Source organism: Heterodontus francisci, chromosome 10 (assembly GCF_036365525.1).
Source record: "Heterodontus francisci isolate sHetFra1 chromosome 10, sHetFra1.hap1, whole genome shotgun sequence".
Lineage (NCBI taxonomy): Eukaryota > Metazoa > Chordata > Chondrichthyes > Heterodontiformes > Heterodontidae > Heterodontus > Heterodontus francisci.
Genome location: NC_090380.1, coordinates 41,129,522 through 41,144,307, shown reverse-complemented (window position 1 = coordinate 41,144,307; position 14,786 = coordinate 41,129,522). Strand labels below are relative to the sequence as shown.

Here is a 14,786-nt window from a genome sequence, read left to right as displayed (position 1 = left end):
GTCTTAACAATTCACTTAGAAATCATAGTATGATCAGACAAAGTCAACATGAAGGGAGATGGTGTTTGACAAATTCATTAGAGTTTTTTGAGGATGTAACTGGTAGGGTAGATAAAGGGAAACTAGTAGATGAACTAGTATACATTAGCTTTGTTGGGTTGGTCACATAGCTCGGATGTCAGATACCAGGTTGGCAAAGCAGGTCTTCTTTTCCCAGCTCAGTCAGGGCAGATGGGCCAGAGGAGGAATGAAGAAGCGCTTCAAGGATGTGTTTAAAGGTGGCCTGAAGAAATGCAACACTGACATCAACTCTTGGGAGACCATCGCCCTGGAACGAACCAGATGAAGGCAGAGTCTGTGGGAAGGATCCCAGCATTTTGAGGCCCAACGACAACAAGATGAAAAGGAAAAGCAACAACAGCGAAAAGAACAAGCCATGGACCTGAACTAATAATACATGACCAGACATCCTACATGACAACAAACCCCTACGTGCCATAAAGTCTGTAGATCCCGAATCGGCCTCATCAGCCATCCTCGGACTCACGAAGGCAATCATCCTCGCCTGCGAGGGATAGCCAATAATAATATAGTTGGATTTCCAAAAGGCATTCGATAAGATGCTACACAAAAGGTTAACATGCAAGATAAAGGCTCATGGAGATAGGGGTAATACATTAGCATGGATGGAGGATTGGTTAAACGACAGTAAGCAGAGAATAGGAATAAACTGGGTATTTTCAAGTTGGCAGGCTGTAACGAGTGGAGTGCTGCAAGAATCAGTGCTGGGGCCTCAGCTATTTACAATCTATATTAATGACTTAGATGAAGAGACCAAGAGTAATGTATCTAAGTTTGCTGACGATACAAATTTAGGTGGGAATGTAAGCTATCAGGAGGTCACAAAGAGGCTGCAAAGAAATATTGGCAGGTTAAGTGAGCGGAGAACAAAGTGGCAGATGGAGTATAATGTGGGGAAGTGTGAAGTTATTTGCTCTAGTAGTAAGAATAGAAAAGCAGAATCTTTTTTAAAAGGCAGAAACTTCTAAATGTTGACGTTCAGAGAGACTTGGGTACACTCGTACAGGAGCGCAGGAAGCTATCATGCAGGTGCAGAAAGCAATTAATAAGGAACATGACAGGTTGGCCTTTATTGCAAAGGGATTGGAGTACAAGAATAAGGAAGTCTTGCTTCAGTTGTACAGGACTTTGGTGAGAACACACCTGGAGTACTATGCACAGTTCCAAATCCATATTGTGATGGAGTCTTTGGGTGCAGACCTTTTTTTTTCTGAGACAGTCATTCCTTAGAAATGAAACTGAAAGCTAGTAACAGCTCCAGGAAAACAAGGCTAGTCCTAACCAGTTTTGAAACACACAATCTTATGATCAGAGACAGATGACTGCAGCTCAGGTTTCAGTTTGTAGAGAGACAAGCTGGGAGCTGCAGGCTTTTGTGCTTCCAGAGAAGCCTCTTGGAATTGAAACACACTACAAAGCACCAGGTTGGAGCACTAAAATAAGCACAAAATACTGCGGATGCTGGAACTCTGAAATGAGAACAGAAAGTGCCGGAAATACTCAGCAGGTCTGGCAGCATCTGTGTAGAAGGGAACAGAGTAAATGTTTCAGGTCTGTGACCCTTCAAGAGAACTTGAAGGGTCACAGACCTGAAATGTTAACTCGGTTTCTCTCTACACAGATGCTGCCAGACCTGCTGAGTATTTCCAGCACTTTCTGTACTCACCAGGTTGGAGCAGTTGTTTTGATTGCAGGCAGAGGAGCCTGGACTGAGGACTGACCACTGGTGAATAACTTATGGCAGTTGTCTTCAGTGACTGAAAGAGTTATCACTGGAACCACACCAACAGGATGGTTGTGGGCAAGGCCGAGTTTATTCGGCAGATGACAAGACCAAATCATTAAAAGGAAGATTGCGTCGCTCGCTATCAATGGGACATCATTACTCTATATCTGCATCCTGGAGGACAGGACTTAGAAAACTACCCGACGAAGTTCCTGATTGTGTTGTACCCTGGGATTGTTCGGTGCCATCTTGCTGAGACTGTTCAGAGGATTAGTAAGGACTATCTTTGTTGCATCTGCTAATTAATGCATAACCTTTAAGATATACATACATCGATTGAGATTTAACTGTTACGTTATGTTTAATTTATGTTGTTTTTGGTTTGAGTGTTAAAGTAAAATTTATAAAAGTGTTCGGTTTTTGTTTCCTATATTGGGGACGATTGGTGGACTCGATTCTTTTGGTTTGTTGCTGGTCTCCACAGAGACCATAACAATATCTAAGCAAGGATATACTTGCCTTGGAGGCGGTACAGCAAAGGTGCACTAGATTGGTTCCTGGGATGAGATGGTTGTCCAATGATGAGAGGCTGAGTTAATTGAGACTATACTCTCTACAATTTAGAAGAATGAAAGGTGATCTCATTGAAACATCCAAAATTCTGAAGGGACTTTACAGGGCAGACACTGAGAGGTTGTTTCCCTGGCTGGGGAATTTAGTACACAGGGCACAGCCTCAAGATAAAGAGTCGATCATTTAGGACTGAGATGAGGAGACATATTTTTTCACTCAGAGGGTTGAGTCTTTGGAATTGTCTAACCCCGAGGGTTGTGGATGCTCCACAGTTAAGTATATTCAAGACTGAGATTTAAAGATTTTTGATCACTCAGGCAATCAAAGTATACGGGGAGCGGGGAACAAAATGGAACTGAGGGAGACGATCAGCTATGATTGTACTGAATGGTGGAGCAGGTCCAAGGGGCTGAATAATCTACTCTTGCTCCTATTTCTTACTTTCTTATATCACTACACTTGAAGCTCACAAGTTAGAGTCAGCTTCACTTGTGGAGATATTTATATTTCATTACTGGCAATTGCACAGCCTTACTTCCCAACACAAGAGATAGAAGAATGACAACTGTGTGGCTACAGTGAAAATATGACCTTACAGCACTGGTACATTTAAGAATCCTCCATGCTTGCCAACTTTTCCAAAGTGATCGTCTTGATGGACGCATGTGCAAGACAATAAAGTTATATAAAGAAATGAGTGGGCAATATCCTTCTTTCCCCTCAAGTCTCACCAAATGGATTCTGGCCATAGAGGTGGTTTCTTTTTATCAAAGTGATAGTTTACGTGTACCTACTGTTATCTGGTTCACCCCATATTAGCCATCAGCACCTGAAGACGATTCCACAAAAGAACACTCTTTCTGGGTTGTGTGTAACTAAATTGTAAACCTGTTAGGAAGATGGGGCTTAAAACATTTTCTTTAAAACATATCTGTGCATATAGAGGGAATAATCCATCTGTGATTTTGCTGCTAAATCCATTGGAATTTCAATTCTGAATTTAATCAATCAGATTCTTTGCTAACTGAGCAACCTAATTTAATCTTGCTTGCTTTAAAGACTGAACTCTAGTAGAAACTTCCATCATTTAAAATCCTGGAAGTTTTGAATGGATAACTGCAATTGAGATTGAGGGAATTGTACTTTTAAAAAAAATTAAAAAGTATATGCTCCTTACCTTTTTCCTCTTGCTTTTCTTCTTTAATGTCTTGTTTCTGAACCAGTTCGGCCTGAGCTCCAGGGGCACAGATTGAGGAACTCTGACAGGAATGACTGAATCCACCATCTCGAGGTAGTGTGAAACTGCGTGGTTTACCCCCACCACCACTTATTCCCGGCCATCGTTCGCCCTCTGCTAATGGGAAAGGTCCATAGTGATCCTGGATCTGGCACCTTTGAGCTGGTAAAGTTGACTGTCTCCGATGTTCTGGTGTTGGTAAGCCTGCTTCACAAAACACAGAATCCTCAAGAGGAAGAGTCTGGAGATAGTGCAGCCCTGAACTGGTCAGTGGAGTTTCTATTAGATCCTGCCATGAACGTCGTTCCCAAACCCCTGGTTTACGAATGGGTGACTCAGTACCTCCTGAATGTTCTGGTCGGAATTCTTCATGGGACGAGTGAGAATGAGAGGTCTCCGTAGAGGACAGTCTGTTATGCTTAGGTTCAAGGTACGGACTAGCACAGTTCACCTTAAAGTATAATATAATGATCAGTCAGCAAATATGAACATTGATTGTACTTTGCACATGATCAGAATATTAAGAATAAGGCCACATCAGTTGCTTCTCAATAACTGCTTTCATTTACCAAAGACATTTATCATTATAGTTTTAATGCTTATGCCTATCAATTCATTGGTTCTTCACCATTTTATTGATTGATCTTGGAACTCCTTTTTAGTTAAACAGTAAATTACACAGTTGCTCCCATCTGCAAAATGGACAATGGGAAACATAAATCAGAGTTTAAAATATTTAAAATTTAGAGAAAAAAGTAAATAAATATTAAATGTGTAGAATACACTTTATTTTCATAAGGTCTAACTGTTGGCAAAAAGCATAAAAATATAGATAAAATATGCAGAAAAATAGAAGGAAAAAGGTTCAGAATGAGCTCAAGTACTTAAATGTTTTAAAACAATATTTAATGTATATTGTAGTTGAAGATCAATATTGCAGCATTAATGCTATTCCTTATGTTTGAGTACATGGATTATAGTAATGTTAGCAGGTTTTTTTCAGTGTAAACATGCTCGAGGTGAAAGTTCACAAACTTAGTTGGTTTAAGAGAGGGAGAAAATTCTCTCGATCTGCCAGAAGACGAGGAGCTAATGAACATTAAAATACAATGATTCACAAATCTATGTAAGTGGTTGTGAAATAAACATTCTGACTACAGTATTAGCAGGATGCCGTTCCAAAATCATTCCCAAAATTTACGGCTGCCTTCATCTATAACAGTTGACAAAAAGTGCACAGTCCAGTTAAATCCATTTGTCAACCGTTAACTGAAGCCCAAATTATTTTTTGGGTCCCGCAGACAGTAAACATGCAATTTTTTTCCTACACTTATATTGCTTGTACTTTCTATTCTTGATCAAGTTTCTTTGATATCTCTGGTGCGAGTAAGAGGTTTGTAATCAACTGATACTATCAACCAGGAAGTTTGCAGAAGCAACAGATGTTCCTGCCACAACACAAACCAAAGCTACAAAATGAAACTCACAGAAGGCGCTCGAGGGTAAGTGTCATAAGGAGGTGGCGGACTCTCTTGCTTTGGGGTTGATGGGGTGTCTGCATCCTCTTGTTCACTTTCACTCCAATAATCTATCATGATAAAAAAAGTTGCTAAATAAAACACACAGTGACATTTAGAATTTCCCACTCACTTTATGTATTTTCTGGTATAGTTTAGTTCACCAAAGCTCAAATGTTTTGTGCATAGTTTTCCAAGGAAACCCATTCAATCTAGTGTATGACAATTTGTTTATCCACTGGTTTTAGTGACTATGTACATGATTCAACATGAACTCTACAGATATTTTATGTTGGTCGCAGTTCATACCCAAGCATCTGTTGTGAACAAGATGTTAAGATCTGCATCCACATAGTTTGTAGCAATCTGCTGGGAATTCATTATTCTTAATCTGTGCACTATACACTAAAGAAATAAAATGCACTGAGCAGTTATATTGCCATAACATAGGTTTTGAATTACTCAAGATGTTTCAGATGAATGACTGGTGTCATTTCTGGGCTTACACTACATTGCTTCTGGACACATACCAGATATTTGCATTTTTTTGCTGATTTTGATTTTACTCTCGTTTACTTTTTTTTTGCTGTTGAATGGCAGCTGTTCATGATTCTGCCATTCACACCTTCTCTAGATACACCTTTTGTTTCTTTACTTGTCCCATTACCACTTCAATCCTGGTCATTTATCCTATCACAGACCTTCCCTTTTGTTCTTTTCCCACCCTCCATTCATTCACTTGCTTAAAACCTGTAACATCTCTAACTTTTCCCAGTTCTGATAAAAGCTCATCGGCCTGAAATGTTAACTCTGTTTCTCTTTCCACAGATGCGGCCTAACCTCCTGAGTATTTCCAGCATTTTCTGTTTTTATTTCAGATTTCCAGCATCTGCAGTATTTTGCTTTTATGTCACTAAATTGGTAGACAGGGGACTGTCTATGGATGTTTTCAATATGGACTTCCAGAAGGCATTTGATAAGATTCTGCACAAGAGATTAATTGCAAAAACAAAAGCACACAGAATTGGAGATAACCTTGTGATATGGGTCAGTAATTAGTTGGGAGATAGGAGACAGAGAGTAAGGATAAAGGATTAATTTTCTGATTGGCAGGATGTGACAAGACTTTACAGCAGAGACATTTATTTACTGAGTACTGCAAACGGCGATGTTCTTTATTTTCACCACACCAAATAATGGTCCTTTTATTGCTGTTCTAATTGGGTTAATTTAACCTGTCATTGTTCAACAATCACCACAGTTACCATCCAATTGGGCTCTTTGAGTATCGCAGGATAAGAATTTACATTTAAATAGCAGTCTTATGCATGTTTTATGAGGAGAAAGGTGGGCACTGAGGAAGAAGTGGAGTGGGGATGGTTGGAGGGGGAAAGGCACAACCATTGAGACCAGGTAGTACAGTAAAATACATCATCAGGGTATTGTATCTCACATTGCCTTATTTCCATACTGCAAACTGATTTCTGATGACTCAACAAAACACACAAGCCACTGGCAAATTAAAGAAACCTTGGCGCAGTGGTTAGCACCGCAGCCTCACAGCTCCAGGGACCCGGGTTCGATTCCGGGTACTGCCTGTGTGGAGTTTGCAAGTTCTCCCTGTGTCTGCGTGGGTTTTCTCCGGGTGCTCCGGTTTCCTCCCACAAGCCAAAAAGACTTGCAGGTTGATAGGTAAATTGGCCATTATAAATTGTCACTAGTATAGGTAGGTGGTAGGGAAATATAGGGACTGGTGGGGATGTTTGGTAGGAATATGGGATTAGTGTAGGATTAGTATAAATGGGTGGTTGATGTTCGGCACAGACTCGGTGGGCCGAAGGGCCTGTTTCAGTGCTGTATCTCTAATCTAATCTAATCTTTAGTACAAACAGAGAACAAGACAGGAGAGAGAATTGGGTACGATAGTGGATCAGAAAACACCTTTCATTTGGGATCTACATTTCAATTAGCTCATGCTAATGTAGTGGCACCAGCGTACTGAGCCTGGGCAATGTCCTGTTCTATACAACATATTATCAGCCTCGAAGTGCTCCTTATATACTCAATGCAATGTAAAATCTGTTGTAATGCAATACATATCTCTCATCTTCATATGGATTTTTATGACCTCTCTGAGCTCACTAACTACCATCCCATCTCCAATCTCCCTTTCTGTGCCAAACTCCTTGAATTTGTTCTTCACAGAATTGTTACAGTGCAGTAAGAGACCATTCGGCCCATCGTGTCTGTACCAGCTCTCCAAATGTGCAATTCACCTAATGCCATTCGCTGCCATCTCCGCGTAACCCTGCACATTCTTCCTTTTCAGATAACAGTCTAATTCTCTTTTGAAGGCCTCAATTGAACCTGCCTCCACCACACTCTCAGGTAATGCATTCCAGATCCTAACCACTCGCTACATGAAGGCGTTTTTCTCATGTCACTTTTGCTTCTTTTGCCAATCACTTTAAAACTGTGCCCTCTCGTTCTCAATCCTTTCACGAGTGGGAACAGTTTTTCCCTATCCACTCTGTCCAGACCCAACATGAATTTGAATATTTCTATCAAATCTCCTCTCAGCCTTCTCTTCTTTGAGGAAAACAGTCCCAACTTCTCCAATCTATCTTCAGAACTGAAGTTCCTTATCCCTGGAACCATTCTCATGTATCTTTTCTGTACTCTCTCCAATGCCTTCACATCTTTCCTAAACTGCGGTGCCTAGAACTGGACGCAATACTCCAGCTGAGGCCGAACAAGTGTCGTATACAAGTTCAACCTAACCTCCTTGCTCTTTTACTCTATTCCCCTATTATTAAAGCCTTGGATGCTGTATACTTTATTAACCACTGTCTCAATCTGTCCTGCCACCTTCAATGACTTATGCAAATATACACCCAGGTCCCTCTGCTCTTGTACCTCCTTTAGAATTGTACCCTTTATGTTATATTGTATCTCCATGTTCTTCCTACCAAAATGAATCACTTCACATTTCTAGGCATTGAACTTCATCTACCACTTGTCCACCCATTCCACCAACTTGTCTATGTCCTTTTGAAGTTCTACACTATCCTCCTCACAGTTCACAATGCTTCCAAGTTTCGTATCATCCCCGAATTTTGAAATTGTGCCCCTACATCAATGTTTAGGTCTTAAGATATAACAGGATGAGCAAGGGTCCCAACACTGACCCCGGGGTACTCCACTATAAACCTTCTTCCAGCCCAAAGACCATCCATTAAACACTACTCTCGGTTTCCTGTTACTCAGCCAATTTCATTTCCATGTTGCCACTGCCCCTTTTATTCCATGAGCTATAATTTCGCTCAAATCTGTTGTGTGGCACTGTATCAAATGCCTTTTGAAAAAAACTCCAGCAAGTTCGTTAAACATGATTTTCCTTTAACAAATCCATGCTATTTTTCCTTAATTAACCCGCATTTGTCCATGTGACTATTAATTTGTTCCCGAATTATTGTTTCTAGAAATTTCCCGACCACCAAAGTTAAACTGACTGGTCTGTAGTTGCTGGGCTTAGCTTTACATCCTTTTTTGAACAAGGGTGTAATATTTGCAATTCTCCAGTCCTCTGGCACCACCCCCGAGTCCAAGGAAGACTGGAAAATTATGGCCAGTGCCTCCGCAATTTCCACTCTCACTTCCCTCAGTATGCTTGCATCTCATCCAGCCCTGATGCTTTATCGACTTTAAGCATCGACAGTGTTATGCCAATGTGCTTTGTTGAATGATAATTTTCTTCAATCTGCTGACTGGAGATAGATCTGAATTTGTATTTTTTTAAAGAGATTTTTAAAAGACACAGCGGCACAGTGGCTAGCACCGCAGCCCAACAGCTCCAGCGACACGGGTTCGGTTCTGGGGACTGCCTTTGCGGAGTTTGCAAGTTCTCCCTGTGACCATGTGGGTTTCCTCCGGGTGCTCCAGTTTCCTCCCACATGCCAAAAACTTGAGGGTTGATAGGTAAATTGGCCCTTGTAAAAATTGCCCCTAGTGTAGGTAGGTGGTAGGAGAATTAAGGGAAGGTGGGGATGTGAGAGGGAAAAAAATGGGATTAATGTAGGATTAGTATAAATGGGTGGTTGATGGCCAGCGCGGACTCGTTGGGCCTAAGGGCCTGTTTCGGTGCTGTATCTCTCTGTGACTCTGAAAGGAACATTTTGCTAGCAGCTAAAGATGATCACCTAATTTGCAATGTCTGCTAATTCCCCAGCAAGAACCAAGACCCAGGAGGTTTAAGGAAACCGTTTGTTGTCTTTCTTTTAGAAAGAAGAAGAAATACTGTTAACTGCTATGTTTGAATCCCTCCCCATCTCTGGTTTTAAGTTGGTGTTTTCTCTGCAGCCAAGGAGAAGCAACTGGACCCGGACATGTGCAGACCCTAAATGGGGGTCCTCCTCTCTCTATTCCAGCTTGAAAGCTTTCAAATCCTGCCTGTTAATTGACCACCTTTGCATACTCCAGCTACAATCAGAAACCCTGTTGGAGGAAATCATCTGCATCACTATCTCCAAGAAACCCACCGAACCACTCATTTACCCCTTCAAACTAAAAGCCTCAGAAGCACCGAATTCAGCTAGAAGCCAGCCTAATCACCAAACCCCACAGACTGTATGCCCCTTTTTATGGAATCTAACTCAACCAATCTACCTTTCCCCACTCTGTAACCTATTTGTGTGTGTGTAAACCAGTGTTTGTGTGTGAGTGAAAGCTGGTGCGTTGTTTATTATTTTTATTAGTTCAGTATAGGTACAATAAAGTTAACCTCTTTCTTTGTTAACTGAAGAAAACCTGTCCGAATGGTTCTTGTTATGATCATAGCAGTGGGGGAGCATTTCAGGGATAGTGACCATAACTCTAAGATTTAAGGTTGATATGGAAAAGGACATAGAGGGACCGGAAATAAGGGTACTGAATTGGGGGAAGGCATATTTCAATACGATAAAACAGGATCTGGCCAAAGTGAACTGGGAGCAGCTTCTCATAGGAAAGTCCACATTAGACCAGTGAGAGTCATTTAGAAGGGAAATTGTGAGGGTTCAGGTGCAGGACGTTCCTGTAAACATGAAGAGTAGGACCAACAGGTCAAGGGAACCCTGGATGTCAAGGGATATAGAGGATTGGATAAGGGAAAAAAGGGTGTATGGCAGATTCAGAGTGTTCAGAGTGCTGAAAATAGCAGAGGCTCTAGAGGAGTATAGAAAGTATAGAGGAGTACTTAAAAAAGTAATTAGGAGAGCGAAGAGGGGGCATGAAAAAACTGGCAGACAAGATAAAGGAAAATCCCAAGTATGTTAGGGGCAAGAGGATAACTAGGGAAAAAGTGGGGCCCATTAGGGATCAAAGAGGCAATGTGTGTGTGGAATCGGAGCACAGAGGTGAGGTTTTGAACGATTACTTTTCATCTGTGTTCACTATGGAGAGGGATGATGTAGTTGTAGTGATCAGGGAAGGGGATTGTGATATACTTGATCAAATTAGCATTGAAAAGGAGGAAGTATTAGCTGTATTAGCAGGCTTAAATGTGGATAAATCCCCAGGCCCAGATGCGATGTATCCCAGGCTGCTATGTGAGGCAAGGGAGGAGATAGCGGGGGCTCTGACACAAATTTTCAAATCCTCTCTGGCCACAGGAGAGGTACCAGAGGATTGGAGGACAGTGAATGTGGTACCATTATTTAAGAAGGGTAGCGGGGATAAACCAGGTAATTACAGGCCGGTGAGTCTAACATCAGTGGTAGGGAAATTGGAAAAAATTCTGAGAGACAGGGATTAATCAGGGATAGTCAGCATGGCTTTGTCAGGGGAAGATCGTGTCGAACAAATCTGATTGAATTTTTCGAGGCGGTGACTAGAGGTGTAGATGAGGGTAAAGCAGTTGATGTAGTCTACATGGACTTCAGTAAGGCTTTTGATAAGGTCCCACATGGGAGATTGGTTAAGAAAGTAAAAGCCCATGGGATCCAGGGTAATTTGGCAAATTGGATTCAAAGTTGGCTTCGTGGAAGGAGGCAGAGGGTGGTGGTAGAGGGTTGTTTTTGTGAATGGAGGCCTGTGACCAGTGGGGTACCGCAGTGCTGGGACCCTTACTGTTTGTAGTGTCTTACTGTTTGTAGTGTACATTAATGATTTAGACGTGAATATAGGAGGTATGATCAGTAAGTTCGCAGACGACACGAAAATTGGTGGTGTCGTAAATAGTGAGGAGGAAAGCCTTAGACTACAGGACGACATAGATGGGCTGGTAAAATGGGTGGAGCAGAGGCAAATGGAGTTTAATCCTGAGAAGTGTGCGGTGATGCACTTTGGGAGGTCTGACAAGGCAAGAGAATATACAATGGATGGTAGGACCCTAGGGGGTACAGAGGGTCAGAGGGACCTTGGGGTGCTTGTCCAAAGATCACTGAAGGCAACAGCACAGGAAGATAAGGTGGTTAGGAAGACATACGGGATACTTGCCTTTATTAGCCGAGGTATAGAAAATAAGGAGGTTATGATGGAGCTGTATAAAATGCTGGTTAGGCCACAGCTGGAGTACTGTGTACAGTTCTAGTCACCACACTATAGGAAGGCTGTGATTGCACTGGAGAGGGTGCAGAGGAGATTCATCAGGATGTTGCCTGGGCTGGAGCATTTCAGTTATGAAGAGAGACTGGATAGGCTGGGGTTGTTTTCCTTGAAGCAGAGTAGGCTGAGGGGGGACCTGATTGAGGTATACAAAATTATGTGGGACATTGTTAGGATAGATGGGAAGAAACTTTTTCCCTTAGCGGAGAGGTCAATAACTCAGGGGCATAGATATAAAGTAAGGGGCAGGAGGTTTAGAGGGGAGTTGAAGAATATTTTCACCCAGAGGGTGGTTGGAATCCGGAACACACTGCCTGAAGGGGTGGTAGAGGCAGGAACACTCATGACATTCAAGAAGTATTTAGATGAGCACTTGAAACGCCATAACATACAAGGCTACGGGCCAAGTGCGGGGAAATGGGATTAGTTAGGACGGGTGCTTGATGGTCGGCGCAGGTGCGTTGGGCCGAAGGGCCTGTTTCTGTGCTGTAAAACTCTATATGACTCTATAGCAAGTAAGTATTCAAACACCTACTGAATTGGCCAGTACATCCACTTTAAAAAAGAATTAAACCTGTTGTGGTCAAACAAGGAGGGGGAAAGCAGGAAGCCCTTCGGCCCCTCCTCACTTGACTGTAACAACAACCTATCTAATACCTCCTCCTTATCAATTTTAAATCCTTGTAGTGTATTAAATACATCCTCTTTCAATGTGGCTTGGGTTGCATTTTCTTCCTTGGTAAAGACAGATGCAAAGTATTCATTTAATACCTCAGCTATTCCCCCTGCCTTTTTTATGGCTGCGTTTGCTGACAATGCAACTACTAAATGGCGCGACACTGGCACATGTGCATATGCAGCCTGTTCCACTAAAACATCACATGCAGGCAGCTGCCAGGACTGAAGATGGCGCTGCTCAAATAATCACACAAAGGCAACGTAAACCCATGGCAGCACACAATGGCTGAAGAGAGTGAGCGGGTGGGGGAAGCGGGGAGCGAATAGCCGGAGCGGGGGGGTGTGAGGGGGAGAGAGGGCGGGGTGGGGGGGGAGGAGGAGAGAGCGGGCGGGGTGGGGGGGAGGAGGAGAGCGCACCTGCTGCCACCAAGGTCTTCGGCCGTACTCTCCCCGCTTCCCCAACTGCTCTCTCCCCGTTTCCCCACTGTTCTCAGCCCCGCTTCCCCACGTTACGCAATGACATCATCTGCGCATGCGCCAACCAGTCCTGGCAATGTGGAATGCCGCACACACAGAGAGCAGGAGCCCGTTTGCGCATATGGGCACAGTCTGATGCCGTCAGCAGGTGGCTGCGTTGTCACGAATCACCTTTTTAAAAATTCGTTCACGGGATGTGGGCGATGCTGGCTAGGCCAGCATTTATTGCCCATCCCTAATTGCTCACTGAAGGTCTGGATTCACGGCAGATTTCCAGTGTCCCTGAAGGACATTAGTGAACCAGATGGGGTTTTACAACAATCGGCAATGGTTTCAATGGTTACCATTAGACTAGCTTCTAATTCCAGATTTATGAATTGAATTCAAATTCCACCATCTGCTGTGGTGGGATTCGAACCCATGTCCCCAGAGCGTTATCTGAGGCATCTGGATTACTGGTCTAGTGACATTATCACTGTGCCACTGACTCCCCACCATGCATAACTCCCCCTTTTGGTCCCTAATGGGCCCTTCTCCACCTTTTTACCATGTTTTTACTACTTATATGCCGATAAAAGACTTTGGGATTCCCTTTTATGTTAGCTGCCAGTCTCTTTTCATATGCTATCTTTGCTTCTCTTTTTTTCTTTTTCACTTCCTCTCCGAGCCTTCTATATTCAACCTGGTTCTCCATTGTATTATCCACCTGACATCTGTCATAAGCACACTTTTTCTTCTTCATCTCTCTCTCTTTTGTTATCCAGGGAGCTCTGGATTTATTTGTTCTATCTTTGCCCTTCGAGGGAATATACCTTGACTGTGCCCGAACTATCTCTTCTTTGAAGGTGGTCCATCATTCAGCTGCTGTTTTTCCTGCCAACCTTTGATTCCAATTTTTTTCGGCCCAGATCCTTTCTTACCCCATTAAAGTTGGCTTTTCCCCAGTTAATTATTCTTACTCTAGATTGTTCTTTGTCCTTTTCCAGAACCAACTTAACCTTATGATACAATGATCACTGTCCCCTCAATGTTCTCCTACTGATACTTGATCCACTTCATTCCCAAGAACCAGGTCCAGCAATGCCTCCCTCTCATTGGACTGGAAACATACTGCCGTGGAAAATTTTCCTGAACACACTCTAGGAACTCTTGTCCCTCTCTGCCCATAACACTACTATTATCCCAGTCTATATTTGGATAATTAAAGTCCTAACTACTTTATAATTCTTGCATCTTTCTGTAATTTCCTTGCAAATTTATTCCTCTTCATCCTTTCTACTAGTTGGTGGCCTATAGACTACACCGAGCAATGTAACTGCACCTTTTTTGTTCCTTAGCTCGAGCCAAACAGATTCCTTCCTTGACCCCTCAGGGATATCCGCTCTCCAGCACTGCAATGCTCTCCTTAATTCTTCCCTTCAACATTTACGTCCACCTCTCTTGCAACTCCCTTTTTGAATTCATCAGGTTTTTGCCCCTTCCAAACTACTGAAATGCCCCAATTGAAGGCACGAAAGGCAATTTTGATGCCTATTTTTATCTTCATAACATCACCTGCTCAGTCCTTATCACAGTCCATCAGTTATTGAAGAATTCCAAAAGTATCCTGTTTGGACCACTGCTCAAAGATTTAGGGCTAAATTTTAACCCCCAAAAATGATTGAGTTGGGGTTAGGTGGGCGGTGAAAAATTTAAAAATCTCAAACCTGACCCCAACACTCTCTCCTGGGTTTAACAGAGGTGGGACAAGGGATGGGCAGCCAACCCACTTCCGGTAGTTTAAATAGTTTAATGAGGCTGAGAATCTCAGTTTTAACCTGATTTTCAGGTTTAAACCTGGTTGCGCAGCTTTCCCAGGGCTCAGGAAACGCAGCATCTGAATGGTGGCGAGGACAGTTTAATAAAATAAATGCCA

The 14,786-nt window shown here is 42.6% G+C and overlaps 1 protein-coding gene across 1 annotated transcript in view; it reads right to left on the bottom strand.

Moving 5' to 3' along the window:
- Positions 1 to 14,786, bottom strand: part of cnksr2a (connector enhancer of kinase suppressor of Ras 2a) — a 613,293-nt gene that overhangs the window by 59,627 nt on the left and 538,880 nt on the right. The window contains exons 19-20 of the mRNA XM_068039874.1: positions 5,105 to 5,205; positions 3,558 to 4,068 (exon numbers count right to left, since the gene is read on the bottom strand). Coding sequence (XP_067895975.1) covers positions 3,558 to 4,068; positions 5,105 to 5,205 — 612 coding nt within the window. The remainder of the gene's footprint in view (positions 1 to 3,557; positions 4,069 to 5,104; positions 5,206 to 14,786) is intronic.